General features: G+C 44.2%; 1 protein-coding gene across 5 annotated transcripts; it reads right to left on the bottom strand.

Annotated features, from left to right (window-relative positions):
- Positions 1 to 374: 374 nt before the first annotated feature.
- Positions 375 to 22268, bottom strand: LOC121527213 (lethal(3)malignant brain tumor-like protein 4). 5 transcript variants are annotated; one of them, XM_041814064.1, is made up of 18 exons: positions 21994 to 22268; positions 18878 to 18995; positions 17978 to 18063; positions 16071 to 16175; positions 13882 to 14017; positions 13699 to 13790; positions 13040 to 13182; positions 12871 to 12947; positions 12689 to 12774; positions 10967 to 11077; positions 10764 to 10878; positions 10568 to 10667; positions 6188 to 6316; positions 6013 to 6084; positions 4846 to 4919; positions 4272 to 4432; positions 3750 to 3812; positions 375 to 3666 (listed from the first exon to the last, which is right to left on the bottom strand). In XM_041814064.1, exons 2-18 carry the CDS (start codon positions 18903 to 18905, stop codon positions 3181 to 3183), a joined length of 2064 nt encoding a protein of 687 aa, XP_041669998.1. In that variant the 5' UTR covers positions 18906 to 18995; positions 21994 to 22268; the 3' UTR covers positions 375 to 3180. The 5 variants fall into 5 exon arrangements, with proteins under 5 accessions (XP_041669998.1, XP_041669996.1, XP_041669995.1 ...); XM_041814062.1 differs by having other exon boundaries at positions 4272 to 4435; positions 21794 to 22267; XM_041814061.1 differs by having other exon boundaries at positions 4272 to 4435; positions 21994 to 22267.
- Positions 22269 to 25238: the final 2970 nt, after the last annotated feature.

Below are 25238 nucleotides of genomic sequence, written 5' to 3'. Positions count from 1 at the left end.
GTACAAAGTGCATTCTTTAATGTAGTATTAATACCTTTAATGTAGAATAAAATATGGATTATGTGACATGCAGAAAAAAAAATAGTACTGTCTGAGTGTGTAATGCATGATATGAATAATGTAGTATGTACTTGTATGTAGTATTCCATGTAGTGTGTAGTATGTAATGTAAGTATGCAGTCTTCATGCAGAGAATGTACTATGTAGTATGCAGCAGTAGCTGCTTTCTCACTGGATAAATATTTGTAAAAATAAAATACAGAAATGTTTTGTTAATTCATAAATCAGCTGAAAACTCCAGCTGTTACCTGTGCAGGTAAACCAAGTGATCAACCAATGAATGAGCCGCACAGTCATTACAACACAAACTTTATTGATCGTATAGATCGCTGACAGGATGTCAAAGCAAACATCAGCTGATAGCTGAAATATTAACACAGCAGACATGTGACTTCAGGAGCTGTTACCATGGAAACCTGAGGAGTTGTGAGGGACACGCTGAGCATGTGCAGTAGAGTTTCCCCAGCATGTTAGAGTTCAGATGTCATTAGCAACTAGCGACATCACTGGGGGGGGGGGTCAAAGGGACGGGTTGTTGGTTTGAATCCCTGCAGCACACACAGGTATAAATGATCATATTTATAATAATATTAAATATAAACTCTCATAGAAATCTGTGGAAAACACTCAATAAAAACTAAAATAGAAACTCTACAAGTAAAATTGTCTCAGGTGTTTCTGCCTTTCAGACCAACCAATCACAGCAGAGGAGGCGGGACCTTTGGTTGATGTCACACAGACGGAGCGTCGACAGGAAGTGACCAAACAACAAAGCATGAAGAAGAAATCCTGAGAAGGTCTGATGACGTCAACATCATCATCATCATCATCATCATCATCATCATCACGGAGGGGGTGGAGCTAGTGTGACATCATCTGCAGTTTAACACCTGTGTGGTGTTGCGTCATGAGCCCTTATGTCAATGAAAATATGAATTTACAGGTCATGTGACAACCTATCGATCCAATCAGACCTCAGAGGACCATTTAGAAAAACTGACAGATCTTTATCCGCCTTTGGGCCACGCTGACACGAAAACCATCCCCTGAAAACTGAACCATTTTTTGTGTCAAACGGCGTTTATGAGGAGGCACAAAAAAACATAAAACACTACGCGAACAACAGAGAGTAAATTTAGAGAAAATGTCAACAAACAGAACTTAGGAGGCCTCCATTGTTGTTGTAGTCCATCTGCTCAAACACAGATGCAGACTAGAGTTGTACTGAGCATGTGTGAAAAGTCTGTATTTAGTGGAACTGCATGTTAATCATTTACACAACAAAAGAGCTTCACATTTTTCAGCACCCAAAACACAGCTGTAAGCTAACAGCCAAAAGAAAACCTGTTCCTCTCTCGTTTATGAAACGTCTTTGTTAAGTTGCTACTAAAAACTCCACTTCCTGATGTTGCACTTCAAACTAAAAGTCTTAAATGATGATTAGAGTTGGAGACTTCTATTGTGACTTGCTTGGAAGGAATGGAACGTGTCTATCATCAGATAGTTTGCAGAACTCTAGCACTGCAGTGCTAGCTGAGAGGAGGGACTGAGCTGTTGCTGCTTTGAGAGAGACAAAGCCACAGTCTGCTCCTTTTAATCATTCAGGACTAAAGACAGTGAAATATGGATCAAAACACACCTTCAACAGGTAAGATGTTTGTTCCTGCTGTGCCTGGGCCAAGTGAAAAAAAAAGCACTCCAGCATTTAGCCGGCCCCCTAACCTTACAGAGCGGCTGCCTGGCTCTACTCAGTCACACATAGAGTGCAGTGTTTTTACGTTTGCAGCAACCTTACTCCAACATATCTAGTGTTTAGATGTTCATTTTACCAGGACTTTAAGCAGAGAGAGCTGATTATAAAATTCTGATTTATTTTGTGCTTTTGATTGGAGGAAATCTTTGAAAGAAACAAAAACTTCTGTGTCAAGTCAGTCCAAGCAGACGCCTCAGGTGAGTCAAGGGGTGTGATGGGACTCTAAGGTCAGATTTGAGTAATGATTGCAAACTCAGCTTTCAGTGCTGTTCTTTGATCTTTTTTTGTTAATGAAATGTGGTCCAGTTCTGGTAAGACTGCTGCTACATGATAGCTACACCCGCGCTAACTGCAACAGTGAGCTAATGGCTTCCAGTACAACCTAACCCCTCCCGTTGCTACCATCTTTTTATCCTCCGATTATGTTGATTGGTCCCAACAGGAGCTTTTAAGGTGGATTTGCCTGATGACACTGATGGAGCTGCTTAGCAAGGTCAGGGAGCTACTGCCGCCTCAAAGCACCCTGTGAATCTCACGAGGCATTTTTCCCCTCCAAAAGAAATCTGGTGAGATTTTAGACCCACGAGATTTCATGGCACGAGATCTCGTCACACTCCTAGTGGTCATGCTCACCATGTTCAAGAAAAGTGGCCAAACACTGCCCTCTTGTGGTATTCGTAAGACAAGTTTTTGTGAGTTGTTTGGTGACCTTTTCAAAAACAGCCGAGCTCATGGACTTCAGTTTTTGCCCTGCCAGTACCAAAGGAGCTATGGCTGGTGTTTATTGGGATAGTCTCCTCTGTCATCTTGTTCCTCTGTGCGGCGTTTGAACAGAGAAATACTGTAACCTTCGTATTTCCATAGGAGGAAAAAAAGCTATCTGTTTCTCACACGATCACATAAAGCCTTTCCCCTCCAAAGAGTTCCATCAGAAGGCTGCATTTGTTGGAGGGTTTGGTCTGTTAAGAAAGTGTTTCTGTCTCTTCAATGGCACGGTCTTCATTTAGGTCCTCAGATAACTTTGTATGGATCTAATCTGATATAAATATAGAAATATAGAAAATCATTTCAGGTGGTATTTTTGATTTTACAGCAGGTGTGTACTTGGGCCTCAACTTCCCAGACTCCTTTCCTTATTGGTGCTGGTTCAGTTTTCCATGTCATTAAGGCCCACCTACAAAAAGAGGCGGGGCATAAAATGGAGCTTTAAGACCACCATGTCATCCAAGGACTACCTGCTCATAGAACACCTGAGATTACACTTGTGACATCACATGCCTTTATATGACGATGGTCAGATGTCAAATGTAGCCACGCCCACACAGACAGTTCACTGCCAGACATCATTCACGTGTTTTCTGATTGGCTCATAAGCTGCAGCTTTCAGGTGTAGTATTTGCAGCTTGTGATTGGCTCATTTCCCCAGCATGTGATTGGTTCCTGTTGTCAGCATTTGATTGGTTTGTTTCTGAAATATCTAACTGGCTCTCTTTCCCTTCCCCTGATTGGTTCTTGTCTTTAGCGTCTGATTGGTTCTCTTCCCCAGCATTTGATTGGTTTTCATCTTCAGTTAGGGACTGGCTGTCTTTCCCTACACCTGATTGGTTCTTTTTCTCAGCAGCTGATTGGTTCTTGTCCTCAGTCTGTGACTGATTCCTTTCCCCAACATCTGATTGGTTCTCAGCTTCAGCATTTGATTGGTTCATCTCCTTAGCGTCCGATTGGTTCTTTTCCTCGGCATGTTTGAACATCAGGATGGAGTTGTAGATTTTGAGGGCAGGACCAAGTTTGATGGACATGATCCTGACGATGTCTCTTTGGGTGAGTAGGAGGAAGGCCCGCCCATCAATTTGCTGGACAGAGACAAGAATCAATGAGATCACTGAAACTTTAAAGTTATGTCATACAATCCGTAGTAGCTGATTTGTCATCTCACCTCGTCTCTGAAGTGTTTGGCCTGATCCTCACAGCCGGGAAGAGACTCCACGAAGTCAGACACCTACAGAGACAGAGCGAGGACCGCGGGTTAGAGAGAGAGAGAGAGAGAGAGAGAGAGAGAGAGAGAGAGAGAGAGAGAGAGAGAGAGAGAGAGAGACGCCTGATAGTTGTTTTCTTGATCCGTCCGTCTTGCTGACATGTACCTGTTCTTATACTGCTTCCAAACCAACCATCAAGGTAGGCTGATACCAGTCAGATTAATTGTTTTGATCTGTCAGCTAGTTTAGCTGTTGGTCTGTCTACTTAGCTTTGGGTACTGAGGCCTCCAACAGGGGGCAGTGTAACCTGCTAAATGAGCACCAAAGTCATCCTTATTTCATCAACAACATTCTTTTACTTCCTTTGATTAACAGAGCAGAACAAAGACCTCCACTGGATAAATTCAAGGTTCTCCTTCCTTTTCTCAAAGGATATTTTACTTGATCTGACCATCAGGTTTTGCGTGATCCGTCTCACTGACCTGTTGGACGCTCCACTGTTGGACGGTCTCGGCATGGACTCCGGCGACTCCTGGCAGGAGTTTGCGGTGTTGCTCCCAGCAGAGTGACAGGTCACGACCAGGCTGCGGCGACATGGCAGACAGGAAGACGGACTGATGCAGGGCAGCCTGGAGACTGGACTCTGCTGGAAAGACAGACCAATCAGAGACAGAAGGGTTAGAGAGGCAGAGACCGAGAGAGACTGGTCAGAGACAGACAGGACAGATAGGTCAGAGAGACCTGAGCGGTCAGGGACAGAGGGACAGACTCAGACTTGGCCATCACACTGTGTTAAAGCGCAGACTCAGCAGGACACCCTTAGACCGGTCTCACCTCACTGAGCAGGGAGACAGGTTTGAGCTGCAGCACAACCATCACTGCAGTATGGTGAGATGTTTCCATGGAAACAGTCGACAGACGAAGTGGCTGTTTCCATGGAAACACACCAAGGACAGGCAGAGAAAGAGGTTTGTTTCATGTAAGTGATGCTGTTTATCAGCATGATGTCACCATGACATCACAATGACATCATCATGGCATGAGAGAATGTGGTACCTGGGCTGAGGGCTCCTAGGTGAAGCTCCTCCTCCTCCTGTTTCACACGCAGTAATTTGGTTGGTTGAGGCACTCTGTGGGCGGAGCCAGTGGAAGAGAAGGAAGGTCAGGAACACAGGAAATGAAGTGAGGCGTGTCCCTACAGTCTGGCGGCGTCACCACATTAAACTTGCCCACACCACATAGAGAAAGATGTGCTCTCTACTGCGTAGGAAACAAAACATGAACCCAACGTTTCTGTTTCATGGGCAAGGAAAGCAGCCCAAAGCTGGAAAGTGTCGGCACTTTTTATCGCTGTTTTTTTAATATCTTGTCTGAAGGCATTCCTGCTCAAGAAGCACAAAACGAAATTGCCTGAAACATGTTCCAGAAAAGTTGGGACAGGGTAAGAAAAGGCCTAGACTTGTCTGAAGGCAAAAGGGAAGTGTTTAATGTTTAATGAGCTAAAGAGGATGATGTCATCTTCAAAGGCAGAGGATGGAATGTTTTAATAGCTCAAAAGGATGACATCATCTTATAAAGCTAATCAAAGACGTTAAAGGATGACATCATATTCAAGGGCAGAGGATGGAATGTTCATGAAGCTTGTTGGCCTTTTACCCTTAAATTTTTGCCAAATAGTAGTCCATGGTTGGCAACTTTTGGAAAAGTGAGTGGAACCTGAAAACCTTGCCCGTTGCCAGTTCCACCCTCTTTCCCAAAAGTTGCCAACAAAGGACAGCGTACACGAAAAAGATATTGTTTGTATATCTGCGTTTTAAACAAACGAGGTTTGCGGGATCTTTTATAACTCATCTGTTTTGGTTTGAAGAAAATCTAAAGTTAGTTTTAGACACTGGTTTTAATACGGCAGCCACTGTGGATTGGTCTCAAAAGATGACTTCAGTAACCACACAGCTATCGGCACTCTGGCTATGTTACACAGTCTATGATTTCCCTCTAAAGCAAAGGATTGTGGGTAAGAACAGTCAGAAAGTATGCTGGGTAATACCCCCTTCCCCCATTCTCTGTGTGTATTTGTTATATAATCTAGTTTATATAACGTCCTCAGATATTCTCTCTTCAAACCCACACATACTTCACATCAGCCTGAGCAGAGAGGGAGATGGGTCACCTGAACGAGCCAATCAGAAACATCCCTCACCTCTGCAGCACACACTCACACACCTGTCTGTCATTCTTCTTCTCTTCCCCAGAGGCAGCAGAGGTGAGTCAACGTCCTCCGACTTCTCCTGAACACTGATCAAAAAACAAAGAGTACCAGCATGTCCATCCAGATTCATCTGTGATACTTTTATGATCATCATCACTGTCATAATTATCAGAAGGTAAGAATGGTTACCTGTCGGACTGGTTGCCATGGTGATACTGTGTCACAGGTACAAGGGTGATGACCCTCTCTCCTCCTAACCGATCAGGAAGCACTGCCTCCTTACGCATATTTATGTCCGAGTAGGGACAGCCAAAGGCACTGGGAAGGACATAGGCATGACTCAGCAAATAAAACACAAACCAGCAAGAAATAAATCATGACTCAATAAAACAAACATGAATCAATCAAAACAAAAATGACTTGATTCAAACAACATCATTTTAAATTGACACAACGCAGGTAATAATTTGACTCAGCAGTTAAGAACAAGTTGCCTCAGTTACAACATGACTAAGCAAAAATTTAAACAGGACTCAATAAACTGAAAAAGACTCAATAAAAATACCAGGTTTACCCATGACTCAGCAGGTTTAACCACGACTCAGCAGGTTAAGTCATGCCTAAGCAGGTTTAGCCATGACTCAGCAGGTTTAACCACGACTCAGCAGGTTAAGTCATGCCTAAGCAGGTTTAACCATGACTCAGCAGGTTTAACCACGACTCAGCAGGTTAAGTCATGCCTAAGCAGGTTTAACCATGACTCAGCAGGTTTAACCACGACTCAGCAGATTAAGTCATGCCTAAGCAGGTTTAGCCATGACTCAGCAGGTTTAACCACGACTCAGCAGGTTAAGTCATGCCTAAGCAGGTTTAACCATGACTCAGCAGGTTTAACCACGACTCAGCAGGTTAAGTCATGCCTAAGCAGGTTTAACCATGATTCAGCAGGTTTAACCACGACTCAGCAGGTTAAGTCATGCCTAAGCAGGTTTAACCATGACTCAGTAGGTTTAACCATGACTCAGCAGGTTAAGTCATGCCTAAGCAGGTTAAACCATGACTCAGCAGGTTTAACCATGACTCAGCAGGTTAAGTCATGCCTAAGAAGGTGTTACCATGACTCAGCAGGTTTAACCATGACTCAGCAGGTTTAACCATGACTCAGCAGGTTAAGTCATGCCTAAGAAGGTGTTACCATGACTCAGCAGGTTTAACCATGACTCAGCAGGTTTAACCACGACTCAGCAGGTTAAGTCATGCCTAAGCAGGTTTAACCATGACTCAGCAGGTTTAACCACGACTCAGCAGGTTAAGTCATGCCTAAGCAGGTTTAACCATGACTCAGCAGGTTTAACCACGACTCAGCAGGTTAAGTCATGCCTAAGCAGGTTTAACCATGACTCAGCAGGTTTAACCACGACTCAGCAGATTAAGTCATGCCTAAGCAGGTTTAGCCATGACTCAGCAGGTTTAACCACGACTCAGCAGGTTAAGTCATGCCTAAGCAGGTTTAACCATGATTCAGCAGGTTTAACCACGACTCAGCAGGTTAAGTCATGCCTAAGCAGGTTTAACCATGACTCAGTAGGTTTAACCATGACTCAGCAGGTTTAACCATGACTCAGCAGGTTAAGTCATGCCTAAGCAGGCTTAACCATGACTCGGCAGATAAAATCATGGCTCTGCAGGTTTAACAATGACTCAGCAGGTGTAACCATGACTCTGCAGGTTAAGTCATGCCTAAGCAGGTTTTAACCATGACTCGGCAGTTTTAACCATGACTCGGCAGATAAAATCATGGCTTCAACAGGTTTTTACCATGACTCGGCAGGTTAAGTCATGCCTACGCAGGTTTAACCATGACTCAGCAGGTTAAGTCATGCCTAAGTGGGCTTAACCATGACTCGGCAGATAAAATCATGGCTCAGCAGGCTTAATCATGACTCGGCAGGTAAAACCATGACTTGGCAGGTTAAGTCATGCCTAAGCAGGTTTAATCATGACTCGGCAGGTAAAACCATGACTTGGCAGGATAAGTCATGCCTAAGCAGGTTTAACCATGACTCTGCAGGTTGAAGCATGACTCGGCAGGTTAAGTCATGCCTAAGCAGGTTTAATCATGACTTGGCAGGTTGAAGCATGACTTGGCAGGATAAGTCATGCCTAAGCAGGTTTAACCATGACTTGGCAGGTTGAAGCATGACTCGGCAGGTTAAGTCATGCCTAAGCAGGTTTAACCATGACTCGGCAGGTTGAAGCATGACTCGGCAGGTTAAGTCATGCCTGAGCAGGTTTAACCGTGACTCGGCAGGTTAAGTCATGCCTCAGCAGGTTTAACCATGACTCGGCAGGTTGAAGCATGACTCGGCAGGTTAAGTCATGCCTGAGCAGGTTTAACCGTGACTCGGCAGGTTAAGTCATGCCTAAGCAGGTTTAACCATGACTCGGCAGGTTTAACAATGACTCGGCAGGTTTAACAATGACTCGGCAGGTTAAGTCATGCCTAAGCAGGTTTAACCATGACTCGGCAGGTTTAACAATGACTCGGCAGGTTTAACCATCACTCGGCAGGTTAAGTCATGCCTAAGCAGGTTTAACCATGACTCGGCAGGTTTAACAATGACTCGGCAGGTTTAACCATCACTCGGCAGGTTAAGTCATGCCTAAGCAGGTTTAACCATGACTCAGGAGGTTTAACCATGACTCGGCAGTTTTAACCATGACTTGGCAGGATTAGTCATGCCTAAGCAGGTTTAATCATGACTCGGCAGGTTTAACCATGACTCGGCAGGTTTAACCATGACTCGGCAGGTTTAACCATGACTCAGCAGGTTTAACCATGACTCAGCAGGTTAAGTCATGCCTAAGCAGGTTTAATCATGACTCGGCAGGTTTAACCATGACTCGGCAGGTTTAACCATGACTCAGCAGGTTAGGTCATGCCTAAGCAGGTTTAACCATGACTGGGCAGGTAAAACCATGACTCGGCAGGTTAAGTCATGCCTAAGCAGGTTTAATCATGATTTGGCAGGTTGAAGCATGACTTGGCAGGTTAAGTCATGCCTAAGCAGGTTTAATCATGACTCGGCAGGTAAAACCATGACTTGGCAGGATAAGTCATGCCTAAGCAGGTTTAACCATGACTCGGCAGGTTGAAGCATGACTCGGCAGGTTAAGTCATGCCTAAGCAGGTTTAATCATGACTTGGCAGGTTGAAGCATGACTCGGCAGGTTAAGTCATGCCTAAGCAGGTTTAATCATGACTCGTCAGGTAAAACCATGACTTGGCAGGATAAGTCATGCCTAAGCAGGTTTAACCATGACTCAGCAGGTTGAAGCATGACTCGGCAGGTTAAGTCATGCCTAAGCAGGTTTAACCATGACTCGGCAGGTTGAAGCATGACTCAGCAGGTTAAGTCATGCCTCAGCAGGTTTAACCATGACTTGGCAGGTTTAACCATCACTCGGCAGGTTAAGTCATGCCTAAGCAGGTTTAACCATGACTCGGCAGGTTGAAGCATGACTCAGCAGGTTAAGTCATGCCTCAGCAGGTTTAACCATGACTTGGCAGGTTTAACCATCACTCAGCAGGTTAAGTCATGCCTAAGCAGGTTTAACCATGACTCGGCAGGTTTAACAATGACTCGGCAGGTTTAACAATGACTCGGCAGGTTAAGTCATGCCTAAGCAGGTTTAACCATGACTCAGCAGGTTTAACCATCACTCGGCAGGTTAAGTCATGCCTAAGCAGGTTTAACCATGACTCGGCAGGTTTAACAATGACTCGGCAGGTTTAACCATCACTCGGCAGGTTAAGTCATGCCTAAGCAGGTTTAACCGTGACTCGGCAGGTTAAGTCATGCCTCAGCAGGTTTAACCATGACTTGGCAGGTTTAACCATCACTCGGCAGGTTAAGTCATGCCTAAGCAGGTTTAACCGTGACTCGGCAGGTTAAGTCATGCCTCAGCAGGTTTAACCATGACTTGGCAGGTTTAACCATCACTCGGCAGGTTAAGTCATGCCTAAGCAGGTTTAACCATGACTCAGGAGGTTTAACCATGACTCGGCAGTTTTAACCATGACTTGGCAGGATTAGTCATGCCTAAGCAGGTTTAATCATGACTCGGCAGGTTTAACCATGACTCGGCAGGTTTAACCATGACTCGGCAGGTTTAACCATGACTCGGCAGGTTTAACCATGACTCAGCAGGTTTAACCATGACTCAGCAGGTTAAGTCATGCCTAAGCAGGTTTAACCATGACTCGGCAGGTTTAACCATGACTCAGCAGGTTTAACCATGACTCAGCAGGTTAAGTCATGCCTAAGCAGGTTTAATCATGACTCGGCAGGTTTAACCATGACTCGGCAGGTTTAACCATGACTCAGCAGGTTAGGTCATGCCTAAGCAGGTTTAACCATGACTGGGCAGGTAAAACCATGGCTCGGCAGGTTTAACCATGACTCGGCCGGTGAATGTATGACTAAGCAGGTTTAACCATGACTCCCCAGGATAAACTCTGACTCACCAGGTTTAATCATGACTTCAAACTCAGCAGACTGGTGTTACCTGTGGTGTCCGCTGTATTTGGCTCCTCTGATGTGACCGACTCCTCTGCAGCCGGTGGTCGGACAGACGCCCTGAGACGGGGGGGACAGGGAGGGGCAGCCTGTCCCAGAAACAAACAGGAGACACAGAAACTGTGAGAGTCATTGATGTCTATAAAAGAGCCTCAACCCGTCTCGCTCCGACCCATCTGTCTCACCTGGCGGCAGTTCCAGAGGGTGTCCTGTGCGTTGACACCAGCCAACAGGATGGAGGTCGCTGAGGTCGCTGTCACACCAGACGTCGAACTGCTCCTCCCAGCCGTCATAGTGGACCTGCAGGTAATCACACCTGGTAACATCAACAAAGGCCGTATGACATCACTATGAGGTACGGACAGGTAAGCAGACAGGTGGGCGGTACCTTCACCCTGTAGTCCTCTGTATCTGTTACTGTGGCAACACGGATTAACATGGGATTCCTCCTGTCAACGGCCTCCAGTCTGTGGTTCACCTGGAAACTGTGAGGGTCCCTCTGATTGGCCAGAGACACAAAGACACCTGTCAATCATCACTGGAACACACTGATTCCACCTCTGTCTCCTCATTCACCTCCTACCTCCTTGTTTCCTTCTCTATCTCCTTATCCCCCTCTCTACCTCTTTGCCTCCTTCTCTGCCTCCCTGTTTCCTTCTTTCTCTCCTTATCCCTCTACCTACTTTTTAACCTCTCAAGTATCCTTGTTAACTTCTTTGTCTTCTTGATCCCTCTCTTCCTCCTTGTTTCCTTCTTTGTCTCCTTGTTAACTTCTTTGACTTCTTGTTTCCTTCTCTTCCTCTATGTTTCCTTCTTTGTCCCCTTGTTCCCCTCTCTACCTCCTTGTTTCCCTCTTTGTCTCCTCTACCTTCTTGTTTCCTAATTTGTATCCTTGTTTCTCTCTATACCTCCTTGTTTCCTTCTTGGCCTCCTCATTTCCTGAACTGCCTCTTTGATTCCTTTTTTGTTTTCTTGCTTCTCTCTTTACCACCGTGTGTCCTTCTCTGCCTCCTTGTTTCTCTCTTGACCACTCTGTGTCCTTCTTTGTCTCCTTGTATCCCTGTCTACATCCTTGTTTCCTGCTTTGTCTCCTTCTCTGCCTCCTTGTTTCTGTTTTGTCTTCTTCTCCATTTTCTTGTTGTTTCTTTCCTTTGCGTTCCTCTCTTCCTCCTTCTCTCCATCCATGTCTCCTTTTCAGTCGCCATGTCTCCTTCTATTCCTTCTTGTTTTCTTCTTTGTCTACCTGTTTCCTTCTCTATCATCTTGTCTCCTTTTCCATCTCATTTCCTTCTCTTCCTCCCTGTGTCCTTCTCTTTCCCCTTGTCTCCTTGTTTTCTCCTCGTCTCCTTCTCAGTCTCCTTGTTTTCTTCTCTACCTCTTTGTCTTCTTCTCTATCTCCTTTTTCCCTCTCTTCCTTTTATCTCCTTCTGTCTCCTTATCTCTTTTTCTGTCTCCTTGTTTCCTTCTCTGCCTTTGTCTTCTTCTCTGTCTCCGTTTTCCCTCTTTACCTCCTTATCTCCTTCCCTGTCTCCTTATCTCTTTTCTGTCTCCTTGTTTCCTTCTCTACCATCTTGCCTCCTTCTCTGTCTCCCTTTTCCCTCTCTTCCTATTTATCTTTTTCTTTGTCTCCTTAACTCTTTTTCCATCTCCTTGTTTCCTTCTCTATCTCCTTGTCCCTTTCTCCGTCTCCTTTTTCCCACCCTACCTCCTTGTCCTCTTTGTCTCCTTCTCTATCTCATTTTTCCCTCTCTACCTTTTTTCTCCTTCTCTGTCTCCTTATCTCTTTTTCTGTCTCCTTGTTTCCCTCTCTATTTCCTTGTCTCCTTCTCTATCTCCTTTTTCCCCTCTACCTCCTTGTTTCCTACTCTACCAACTTGCCTCCTTCTCTGTCTCCATGTTTCCCTCTCAACCTTTTATCTTCCTTATCTCCTTCCCTGTCTCCTTATTTCTTTTCTGTCTCCTTGTTTCCCTCTCTACCTCCTTGTCTCCTTCTCTATCTCCTTTTCCCCCTCTACCTCCTTGTTTCCCTCTCTACCTTTCATCTCCTTCTCTGTCTCCTTGTCTGTTTTTCTGTCTCCTTGTTTCCTTCTCTTCCTCCTTGTTTCCTCACCAGTGTGAAAGCTGAACTGGGAGCAGCAGTTGAACCAGTTTCCTGCAGATACTCGTCCCACACAAAGTGCTCTGGCCTTGGATGACCTGAAAAATAAACCATACCTGGTACTGAACACCTGTTACCTTACAGTCATTACTACAGTTTTTTCTGCTCTGTTCATTGTGTGACAGGTGTAGTACCCTGTGGAGCAGTCAGGGGGCGCCCCTGCTCTTCACACCAGCCAACAGGATGGATGTACGGACTGCTGCTGTCACACCTGATCAACCAATAAGAACAAAGGACACAATCAGAGCTGATGGCACCGCCCTCTCACCCCTTTCATCCTACGCCACAGCGAGTCTCTCTCACCAGTAGTCGTACGTGTCGTCCCAGTTATCAAAGTGAACCAGGAAGTGGTCATCGATGACATCGGCAACCGAGGCCACGCAGACCAGTCCGGGGTTCTTCCTGTCGACCGCTTCCAACTTCATCCCCATGGTGAAGCTACAGCTCTGAGAGAGAGAGAGAGAGGTGAGTGCTGACTGCAGACAGACAGGTGAGCACACAGACAGGTAAGCACACAGATGGTAGGGCTGGGCAACATAGACCTAAATCTAGATAATTTTAGCAGAATGGCAATAACTAAAAACAAACAAAAAAAAGAGTTAGACCAATGGCATAGATCAGATTGATTTAATGAAACATTGGTGCAGTTTGGACCTTAGAAGTTCAAAAGTATGTCGAAAAGAAAGAAACAGAAAAAAAATGGTGTGAAAAGCAACTTTAAGAAACACAACAACCCCATGAGCAGCTCCATGACCTGCTTTTGGGCCCTGACCCACCAGCTGAGAACCTGTGGTCTAGAGAACACTGAGGGATTCTCTTTGTTAGAGCACGAGGTCTGACAGATATTTCAACAAATCAATAACTAACTTTGGTTTACCCTTATCTCATTTAAAAACATCCATACATTCTAAAACCTCCCTGTTGCCCCGCCCTACCTGACAGACTGACAGGTGAGTACTGACCGCAGTGCCTCTGGTGAACAGAGTGGGCGGAGCAGCCTCAGAGCCAGTGGACTGAAGGTAGCTCGGCCAATCAAATTCTGCCTCGCTTTGACCTGCAGAGTGAAAGAGGGAGAGGGGGCTGTCTGATGGCATCTCCTGTGATAGGATGATTCACAGAGGAGGCAGGGCTACTAGGCAACTCACCTTTGGGTGGGTGGAGCTTATGGTTGTTATCTTTACACCAGCCAGCTGGTCTGATGTGGGCGGAGTCAGCGTTTTCCCAGAAGTCATAGCACTCTGAGTACCCATCAATGTGGAGACGCAACCTCCAGCCAATCACCTGAGAGCAGGAAAGACACAATATGCTGAGAAAGCAAACCTTCCTCTGAACCGTAATAGATCTCCTGAAGCTCTCTCATAGATCTCCTAAAGCTCTCTCATAGATCTCCTGAAGCTCTCTCATAGATCTCCTGAAGCTCTCTAGTAGATCTCCTGAAGCTCTCTCATAGATCTCCTAAGGCTCTCTCATAGATCTCCTAAAGCTCTCTCATAGATCTCCTAAGGCTCTCTCATAGATCTCCTAAAGCTCTCTCATAGATCTCCTAAAGCTCTCTCATAGATCTCCTGAAGCTCTGTAGTAGATCTCCCGAAGCTCTCTCATAGATCTCCTGAAGCTCTGTGGTAGATCTCCTGAAGCTCTGTAGAAGATCTCCTGAAGCTCTCTCATAGATCTCCTGAAGCTCTCTCACAGATCTCCTGAAGCTCTCTCATAGATCTCCTGAAGCTCTCTCATAGATCTCCTTATGGTCTCTCACAGATCTCCTGAAGCTCTCTCACAGATCTCCTGAAGCTCTCTCACAGATCTCCTGAAGCTCTCTCACAGATCTCCTGAAGCTCTCTCACAGATCTCCTGAAGCTATCTCACAGATCTCCTGAAGCTATCTCACAGATCTCCTGAAGCTATCTCACAGATCTCCTGAAGCTTTCTCACAGATTTCCTGAAGCTATCTCACAGATCTCCTGAAGCTCTCTCACAGATCTCCTGAAGCTATCTCATAGATCTCCTGAAGCTCTCTCATAGATCTCCTGAAGCTCTCTCACAGATCTCCTGAAGCTCTCTCACAGATCTCCTGAAGCTGTCTCACAGATCTCCTGAAGCTATCTCACAGATCTCCTGAAGCTATCTCATAGATCTCCTGAAGCTCTCTCACAGATCTCCTGAAGCTATCTCACAGATCTCCTGAAGCTGTCTCACAGATCTCCTGAAGCTCTCTCACAGATCTCCTGAAGCTATCTCACAGATCTCCTGAAGCTGTCTCACAGATCTCCTGAAGCTATCTCATAGATCTCCTGAAGCTCTCTCACAGATCTCCTGAAGCTCTCTCACAGATCTCCTGAAGCTATCTCACAGATCTCCTGAAGCTATCTCACAGATCTCCTGAAGCTATCTCACAGATCTCCTGAAGCTATCTCATAGATCTCCTGAAGCTCTCTCACAGATCTCCTGAAGCTATCTCACAGATCTCCTGAAGCTGTCTCATAGATCTCCTGAAGCTCTCTCACAGATCTCCTGAAGCTATCTCACAGATCTCCTGAAGCTATCTCATAGATCTCCTGAAGCTCTCTCACAGATCTCCTGAAGCTATCTCACAGATCTCCTGAAGCTGTCTCATAGATCTCCTGAAGCTCTCTCATAGATCTCCTGAAGCTCTCTCACAGATCTCCTGAAGCTCTCTCACAGATCTCCTGAAGCTATCTCATAGATCTCCTGAAGCTCTCTCATAGATCTCCTGAAGCTATCTCATAGATCTCCTGAAGCTCTCTCATAGATCTCCTGAAGCTCTCTCATAGATCTCCTGAAGCTCTCTCATAGATCTCCTGAAGCTATCTCATAGATCTCCTGAAGCTGTCTCATAGATCTCCTGAAGCTCTCTCATAGATCTCCTGAAGCTCTCTCATAGATCTCCTGAAGCTATCTCATAGATCTCCTGAAGCTCTCTCATAGATCTCCTGAAGCTATCTCATAGATCTCCTGAAGCTCTCTCATAGATCTCCTGAAGCTGTCTCATAGATCTCCTGAAGCTCTCTCATAGATCTCCTGAAGCTATCTCATAGATCTCCTGAAGCTCTCTCACAGATCTCCTGAAGCTATCTCACAGATCTCCTGAAGCTGTCTCACAGATCTCCTGAAGCTCTCTCATAGATCTCCTGAAGCTCTCTCATAGATCTCCTGAAGCTCTCTCATAGATCTCCTGAAGCTCTCTCATAGATCTCCTGAAGCTATCTCATAGATCTCCTGAAGCTCTCTCACAGATCTCCTGAAGCTATCTCATAGATCTCTAATAGATTTGTCATATGTCCCTAGTAGATCTCCTTTAGTGTTTGTGTGTTACCTCTGCGACTGTCAGCACACAGAACATGGAGGGGTGGAGAGGGTCCACACCTTCTAGCTTCATCCCCACTTTAAAAGCTATTTTCCTACTGGGAAAGGACTGGGCCTGGTGGGCAGAGAGAGAGATTACATCCATTGAATGACTTTATTTTAAAGGTGATCCAGTAAGAGGCATTTAAACATCGGTGACTTCTGACGCGTGAGACGAACCGTTTACTTTCAGTCGCCACATTACAGGAGACTGTTTGGTACCATGATCTGTAGAGCCTGCAGGTTTCAATAGAGCTGCTGAAGTAAAGCTGAGCTATAATAACAGGTTTTAGTTTGTTGTTGGCGCTGTGGAAGCCGCAGACTGAAACAGCTGATCAGGAGAGGACAATGCACTGAGGTGGAGGAACACGTGGCCTGAAGTCGCAGTGTGAAATAGTTCCAAACAAGGAGACTGTCTGAGTGCAAAATTAAACATTTTAAAATGTTCAGATGTTTAAATTGGTCATTCAGAAATGCATAAGAAAACCTTTCACAGAAACAAAACAGATGACTCTACCTCCTGATTTATTTCAGAGAACCAACCAAACACCAGCAATCTGTTTTCATGGCAGATTTGATCAAATTTCCTACACTTTTTTATTTATTGGTATTTGTATTTGATTCAGGCCACTTTGAGTGAGATGGAGGACTACATGTGGCCAGTCAGGACAGCCAGCCAATGACATCATCAGCAGTGGCGGCCGGTGCATTTTTCTTCAGAGGGGGCTACAACAAAATCCCAGTTTGATATGTTATGTATGTGAGGTACATCAAAAGATGTTACTACAGCAAGAGTTCAGTTATATTAGTATGCCTTTTGTTTTTACATGCATTTGTTTGTTTGGTGAACAAATATTAAAATAAGATGGCTATAATAAAACTCACCAGCAGCCACAAGTAACTAACTCTTTACACAGTCAACTTACATTTTTAACTTATCACACATTATCAACTCAATAATGACAAAATTATGTTAAAGAGCTGATTGAATGTCTGTTTTAAATATGGACATTTACAAAAGGTATAAGCTGACAGTAGTCACTGATTCAATAGTGACTGGTTGGGTAAAAAAAATATATTTACCAGACCTGAATGCAGCAAAAATGTTAAAACACACAAAACTATTATTGATTGGTTGATTGACTTACTTACTTCTTAATATCAGTCACAGTTTTGTTGCTTCATCCTGATATCTGGCCGCTCAGGTCCAAGCTCTTTAATTCTAAGTTTCTCCTCCAGTGTCCTCCCCTCTAAACGCCTTTTTCTTAAATACTCCATTGAGTTTTCTTATTGCATGTTGCTAACTTTCTTCCTAGCTTCTCTTGGTAAGCTAAACAACGAACGCAGGCGCAATTTCTGGCAGAACGCCAGAGATGTACTGCCACTGTGTATGACTTCTTCTGTGTGTCTCAAATTACGAAGCATATCTCTCTGCTGCCACCTGTTGGCATCTGGCGAGTGGTTAGTGGTAATCCCTTCGGGGGCGGCGTCATGTAGCGCCCACAGAGCTCCTATCTCTGGTACTGAAGAGGAGCGAATGCGCACGCACAGCTGAAAATGAAGGTCTATGGAAGGCTGTGGGCGCAGGAGCCCAGCGCCCCAGGGAGGAAATGAGTGAACAGGAAGTAAAACAAACATGTAGATGTGAAGATTTATTGCACATTATACATTTAAATCTCTTTATAAATCATCTTTGTAGAATATATGATAGAGTTTATCTATATTCATATAAATTTATTGATATTTAAAGCAAATGTTTAAAAAATTATTCAGTGAACTTAAGATCTGTCCTCTCTTTGTGGAGAGTCATGGGGGGGTGGCGCCCTGGCGCCCTAGCCGCCACTGATCATCAGTACAGAACCAATGAGAGCGTGTTACCTGGGTGAACAGCGAGAGAGGAGCGGCTTCAGCTTTCTGTTCGTTCAGGTACTGCTGCCACGACCACGACCGCCGCTTCACGCTGACTGGAACACACACAGAAACACACAAATTACTATAGACAACAAGAAGGGCCACATCAGGGCCCCAGGGCCACATCAGAGCCCCAGGGCCACATCAGAGCCCCAGGGCTTACCATTTTATCTGATTTTACATCCCCTCAGCTTTTTTAGTGAATATGATGCATGATAAACACAAACCTGAGCATCGAGTCCTGATTAAATCTGCAGTTTCATTTTTCAGCTCTGGCTCTTTCAGAGTGCAGTTTTCCCTGTCTGAGAATTAGATCTGAAGTTCTGATTCATGAATGTTTCTTCCACCAATCAGGTTCCCGCGTATAAGGGTCAAACCAGTGATAGACAACCCAGACACCTAAAAAAATGTAGCTAAAATATATCAATCGCCCCTTTGTGGCTGGCTAAGGTATAGGTGGTAAAAAGAACGACAGACACTTGCTTATTTTATTTTGAAAGTCCATTAAGACAAAATCTGCACAGATGTAGTTGAGGGCCATCGCTCTACAGCAGAGATCTCCAATATTTTTGATTTTGTTTTAAAAATATAATCATGAAATAACAGTAATAAAAAAAAAAAGCTTAAATTTGTGCACTGGTATTTGCAGAAAGTGTGGATATTTCAGGACTGCACAGCCTTAAGAGTTCATCCTCACTATATCAAACTAGAGCCAATCAGAGAGCAGGGTTCCCGCAGAGCCAATCAGAGAGCAGGATTCCCGCAGAGCCAATCAGAGAGAAGGGTTCCCACTGAGCCAATCAGAGAGAAGGGTTCCGAAAGAGCCAATCAGAGAGCAGGACTCCCACAGATGTGTGTGAGTGTTACCTTGGTTACTGCTGACTTTGTTCTTCATCTTCTTTGTAGTATTTCTTCTCGATCACACAGAGTAAAGACGAGGATGTACGGCAGCCTGGAGGAGTCAAACACTCATCCTCACTACAATCTGTGAACACAAACACAAAGCTTTATATTCATTGTAATAATATTAAGATACACGTGTGGAAAATGTGTGAACAGGCTGCTTAAATACACGGCTTGTATAACTGTACCAGTGTCATCCTTAAAACTGATCCCAGTTAGATAAAACGCCACCATGAGAAATTACAACAGCGTCTGAAAATGTTCATCCTGTCACAGAAATTCAGTGAAAAATGTTTAAATGTTAAAATTTTCTGAACATCCCTACAGGAGCCCTGGGAGGACATGTGCACAAACATTTGTCTGTTTGCTGTGATAAAATGGACATGAAGGATGTGAAATAAATTTATGAAGACATTCACACATTACTGCAGGAGAACCAGCTTTGTTATCATGACCAGATAAATCAGGTGAGATCCTGTGAAATCAACCACAATGTTCTTGTTAGGAGAAGAAGCAGCCATGACATTACCTCCACTGTTTCACAGATGGGCTTGTATGTTTGGGATCATGAGCAGACCCTTTCTTTCTCCTAACTTTAGCCTTTCCATCACTTTATTAAAAGTTCATCTCTGTCTCATACGTTTTTACAGTGGCTCTGATTTATTTCCCTGTTTTTCACCCATAGACAGCTCTCTGGTTTTTAAATTGTCTACACCTCTAACTAAATAAATGCAGTCTGCAAAACCTAAATCTGAAACTGAGCGTAGACATTCAGCACTATTTATCGTGTGAATGATTAATGTAATAGGACACACCTGGGCAACAAAACACACCTGCCAGTCACATGTTCCAGTGATTTTGCTCACATGAAAAATGGGTGGGTACAAACAAATAAAGCTATTTCCTAAGTGTCGAATCAGATCCAGACGTAAATACCAGGAAATAAAAGCTGAAATGTTGATCTCTTGTCTCATATTCATCTTCTGATGTCAAACCTTAATGTTTTAGGTCTACAGTGAAAATAAAGGAGTTGGGCCCACCGTTCCAATACTTTTGGAGGGGACTGTACACATTTCTCTATGGAGCAGGGGAAACTACATGTCCCACAATCCACTGTGATTCACTTTATTTAAGCTTTAAAACCATATCAGTACCTTTTATTAACATCTATTTTTATCGTAGTGTTAAATGACACTGCATTCATAGATCCTAGTTTGGGTAGTGTCTGAAACTGTGGTGGCATGACTGGACTCATCCTTAGACATTATCGTTGTCACACTCAAGGATTGTGGGTACTGTAGTATTCTTGGCAGAGATGGTGAATGAACTATGAATTTTCTTAAAGAGGTTAGTATCTTATGAACTTCAGTCTTCTACAGGAGCTTATACCATTGTTTTACACCCAGGTAGCTTGTGGTGAGTCTAACAATTCAGATAATATGTCTACTAATCAAATCCCCCCTGTAGACCACAGTTACTCAACCCTGCTCAACCAGGGAGCCAAACTGTTGAAAAATATCTTTGCAAGAGCCACAAGCTAAGTGGTGAAAAGTGGCAAAAATGGTGAAAAGGGAGAAAAACGGGACAGTTATGTTTGACAATTAAATCCTTCTGGATAAGTCTGGAAAACAAACTGATAAATGTGATTAAATTCTGAGGTCAAAGTTTCCCTTTTCTAAGGTTTTCCTGGGGAATAATATTTCTAATTAAGACAAAAAAGAGCCACAGATCATCACAAAAGAGCCACATGTGGAGTATCACTGCAGTAGAAAATGAATGGGATTCCCGGAAGCACACTGCTGAGCTCTGTAAAGGAGACTAAAATGTAATTTAGCATTGCCAGACCTTCAAGATCAATATTTCTCCTAGAACACTCAAGTTTGATCTGACGGCACATTCAGCCAAAGAGAAGAAACGATTTATGGACTAAAACTGGACCCAAGTGTTTTGTAGTTTACTAAAACTAAAATGGGAAGAAATGACTCAGATGTGACTTAAACTAACAAACATTTAACCCTTAAACCTTAGACTAGAGTTTAAAACAGCTGCCGATTATTTTCGCTTTGTCTCTAAGGATTTCACTGAGAATCTTCTGGTTGGTTTCTAGTCTACTTTATGGGACTAGACGTGGGTGGTTGTGAATCAGGAGAACACTGATGATTTTCAAGGCTTCAATAAAAGTTTTAAAGGTTTGAATAATTAAAAACAGTGAATTCGTATACACCAGACAAGGTTTGTGATCTTCATGTCATGAACTGAAAACAAAAACCAACATGAGGTGTTTGTTAAAGGTGTCTACTGTCTTTAAACACAAAGTGCTATGATAATTAATGTGGTTATGAATGACCATATTTGGTCACAAAAGAAGTGTCAGATTTAGAAATATACACAGGTGTTTAAGTCAAAATGTCTATCTTTTGGTTCACTCTCAAATCATAATTGACTGTAAATAATTTTGATCTATAATTCAAATTGAATTCAAAAAGTTTACCTTTCCCCCAAACCTAACCACGTGGCTTCTCCCCTTACCTTTTGGTTTTACCTTCCTGTGTCATGGCAGCCCGCCCTCCCATGTGACAGCTCTCATATTTTAATGTGACTTCAGTCATATGCTTCCAAAGAAGGGGTTCAGCTCGGATTTACGTTGTTTTCAGGGCAGAAATACCGGACTGCTGTATTAAGACGTCCACATTTAGCTGAGCTCATATTTATTATCTAGTAACTACAACAAAGATGTAAAACCATGAGGGAGAGCAGTTCTCCGATTAATCGACTTAAGTGGTTTTAGGACACTCGTTTCGCCAGAAGAATGCGGAAACGGTTTCTTTTTTTTCTGAACTTGTTCGTCAAAAACTCAGACTCTTATTGTGAAGATCTCACCGGATGTTTGGGAGCTGACAGGCTGAATCAGGAAACAACAAACGGCAGAATCCCGGCGGTGATCCTCGGCTCTCTCCGCCGGCCTCCGAGCTCCAGAAAACGGCCTGGACAGCGGCAGAGGGCCGCTGAGAGGCAGCAGAGGACCGGCCGGAAAGAGAGCCGAGCAACGGCCCCGGAACCGAGAGTTTAACGGCACTTACCGTCCGTGACGATCCGCCTTACTCTGCTGACAGCTCCACAACACGGAAATAACGAAGCACTGAGCTGACTGCGCATGCTCCCAAGAGAGAGCGAGCGAGGTGGAGAGAGAGAGAGGGAGAGAGAGAGAGAGGAGGGCTGGAAAGATGATTGAATTAAATCAAACTACCGATAAAAATAAATAGAAATGTAAAGGTTCCCCTGTTTGTTGCTTACATTGAATTAAAAACGAGCTGCTATTTTCCTGGAGTGGTTAAACGTCTCAGTTTCAACATCAGATATGTTGTTTCTGTTCTATCGTTAAATAAAATATGGGTTCATGAGATTTGACAATCATTGGCTTCTGTTTTATTGACATTTTACACACAGCAGATGTTAATAAATAAATACTGATGTAAAGGAAAAAAGAAATGTTTTAAAATGTTGATTATTCACAAAGATAGATCTCCAAAGTTGTTTATATTTTTGTCAACATTTTTGAGAATTCCACCTGACTTTCTTAGATTAATGAGAGAATTTATTTTTCAAAATATTTGTTTTTCAGGTTAATATCAGTAATAGGGTTGCACCGAGTGCAGCATACAACATTTAAACATCCAATAAAATGTCATTTTTGATGCCTGAGCTGGACCAGACATCAAACCAGGGTGCTTCAACCATGTGGGCCACTTCCACTGCAGACCAGGGGACAGGTGAAGGTTGTGGCGTGGCACTCAGATCCTGGCAGCGTAGACTGGCTTTCTGGGTGGAGCATCCCTCCTGTTAGAGGGGGGTAGAGCACAACACACTAGAAATAGCTGGTCTCATGTCCACTCACCGTCCTGGTGGTAGAATCAGTCTCCTGATTGGGAGGGACAGTCTGAACCATAGTTCTGTTTCTGGACTACTGTGCTAGTCACTGAGCAGCCGTAACATAAGCCATGTTCTGGCACAGGGAGGTTCATAGTCTACTTGGTATCAGATCGCTCCAGGCCAAATACCCCTGATTCATCTTGCTGTTGTTTCATCGGATCTGCAGCCCTACGTCTTGGACACTCAGGTATTGAGAGCCTCTGTTGCTCATATGGGGGGCTGCTGGACAGAATGGGTGAACCTGAACAGGTGGAGGTCTGGAGGCGGGTGGTCAAACCTCGGACACAGGAAGGACCAGCTCTCTACCCTCCCACGGCTTCTGGAGAGGATCGTAAAAGATTGCTCATCCAGTCTACAGGTGTTTGGTGGGCTTGAAGAAGGTCTACAATCCTGTCGCTTGGGGGTTGATGTGGGAGGTTCAGCTGGAATATGGGGTATCAGATGCCACAAGACATCTAGTCCCTGTACAACCAAAGTGAGAGTTGGGTCCACATTCCCACCAACACCACCATGAGGAGGCTCTGACGGGGCTTGGAGTAGTAAAATGATGGCCGCCACTCTGCGCACTTAAAGTGGGGGTATTATGCCTTTTTCAAGGCTTTCCGCCATCTCTCTGATACCACCGTAGTAGCTTCACATGGTTTACAGCTCAAAAAACTCCTCATGTTTCTCAGACTGGCGTCCTGAAAAACCCTTATTTTACCCTCTGTCTGAAACGCTTCGTTTTCGCTGCTGTCTTTTTAACACCCCTCCTCCATGGACCGTCTTTCCTCCAATTGGCTGACTTTCCAGAGGCTGGCCGGCGGCAGGACTCAGTGTTTTGTGCCTGTCCCTTCTAATGTGGCTAATTTGATATGCTAGTACTTGTAAACTTTGAATGAACCAGTCCGACTGATTAAAATATGGCAAATTTTGATATACGTCCGTACGTGTTAGACCCGGAGTCTGATCCTGATGGTTTGGAGAGAGAGGGGAAAGCAGCAGCGAAGGACAGAGCAGGACGTATCTGTTTGGTAAGTGTTTAACTACTGTGTTATTAAATGGCTAAAAGGCCTTGTAGGGGCGGTCTGTTCCGCTTTGCAGGCAGCACGGACGAACCAGTCAGGAGATCTTACTGCGATGACCTCATCAGTTCGCTCCCTGTTCGCTCCATCGAAATCTCGTCTTGGGAAGATCTCAGAGAGATTCCCAATGAACCGGTTTCATCAGTTTAAATGCTAATTCCAAGATTTCTGCCACATACGTTTATCTCGCAGTTTAAAAATTTACATATGTGAAGTATGGACACCCAACATTGTGACTTTATGTTTATGTTTAAAAAATTGGAAAAGTATAATACCCCCCCTTTGAGGATATTTAGACTAGTAACCATTGGTGACAACCATTAGTGACTCCACTCAGGACATGGACCTACAGTCATCTGCGGAGGCAGATCTGGCTGACTCAAAATCAGACTTCAAATCCGGCCTACAATCTGGTTTAAAATTAGATGCTACATATAGCCTATAACCTGGCTTACAATTGGGCATTAAATTTGGCAAAAGGTCTGGTCACAATCCTGCTTTAAATCCGGCCAAAAAACAACTTTACTACGAAGTTTTAATTTAAATCAAACCTAAAATCTGGTTTAAAATCAGACATAGAGCTGGCCTAGAATCTGTTAAAATCCGACTTAAACACTGGTCTAGACTCTGTCTTAAAATTGGACTTTAAATCTGGCCTAAAATCTGTTATTAAAACTGACGTTTATTTGGTTGGCTGTCAATTGGACTTTTAATCTGTCTTAAAATCCTTGAAAGCATTTCTGCATGCTAAACTAGGCTAAAATCCTCATTCTTTCTGCCTTTGTGCATGCTAAGCTAGGCTAACGGCCTCATCCTTACTGCATTTCTGCATGCTAAGCTAGGCTAACAGCCTCATCCCTACTGCCTCTCTGCATGCTACGCTAGGCTAACGGCCTCATCCTTACTGCATTTCTGCATGCTAAGCTAGGCTAACAGCCTCATCCTTACTACATTTCTGTGTGCTAAGCTAGGCTAACGGCCTCATCCTTACTGCATTTCAGCATGCTAAGCTAGGCTAACGGCCTCATCCTTACTGCATTTCAGCATGCTAAGCTAGGCTAAAAGCCTCATCCTTACTACATTTCTGCATGCTAAGCTAGGCTAAGGGCCTCATCCTTTCTGCCTTTCTGCAAGCTAAGCTAGGCTAACAGCCTCATCTGTTCTGCCTTTCTGCATGCTAAGCTAGGCTAACAGCCTCATTCTTACTGCCTTTCTGCAAGCTAAGCTAGGCTAACAGCCTCTTCCTTATTGCCTTTCTGCAAGCTAAGCTAGGCTAACAGCCTCTTCCTTTCTGCCTTTCTGCAAGCTAAGCTAGGCTAACAGCCTCATCT

This window comes from Cheilinus undulatus, linkage group 19 (assembly GCF_018320785.1).
Source record: "Cheilinus undulatus linkage group 19, ASM1832078v1, whole genome shotgun sequence".
NCBI classification, from domain to species: domain Eukaryota; kingdom Metazoa; phylum Chordata; class Actinopteri; order Labriformes; family Labridae; genus Cheilinus; species Cheilinus undulatus.
This window is presented reverse-complemented; position numbering and strand designations above follow the sequence as displayed.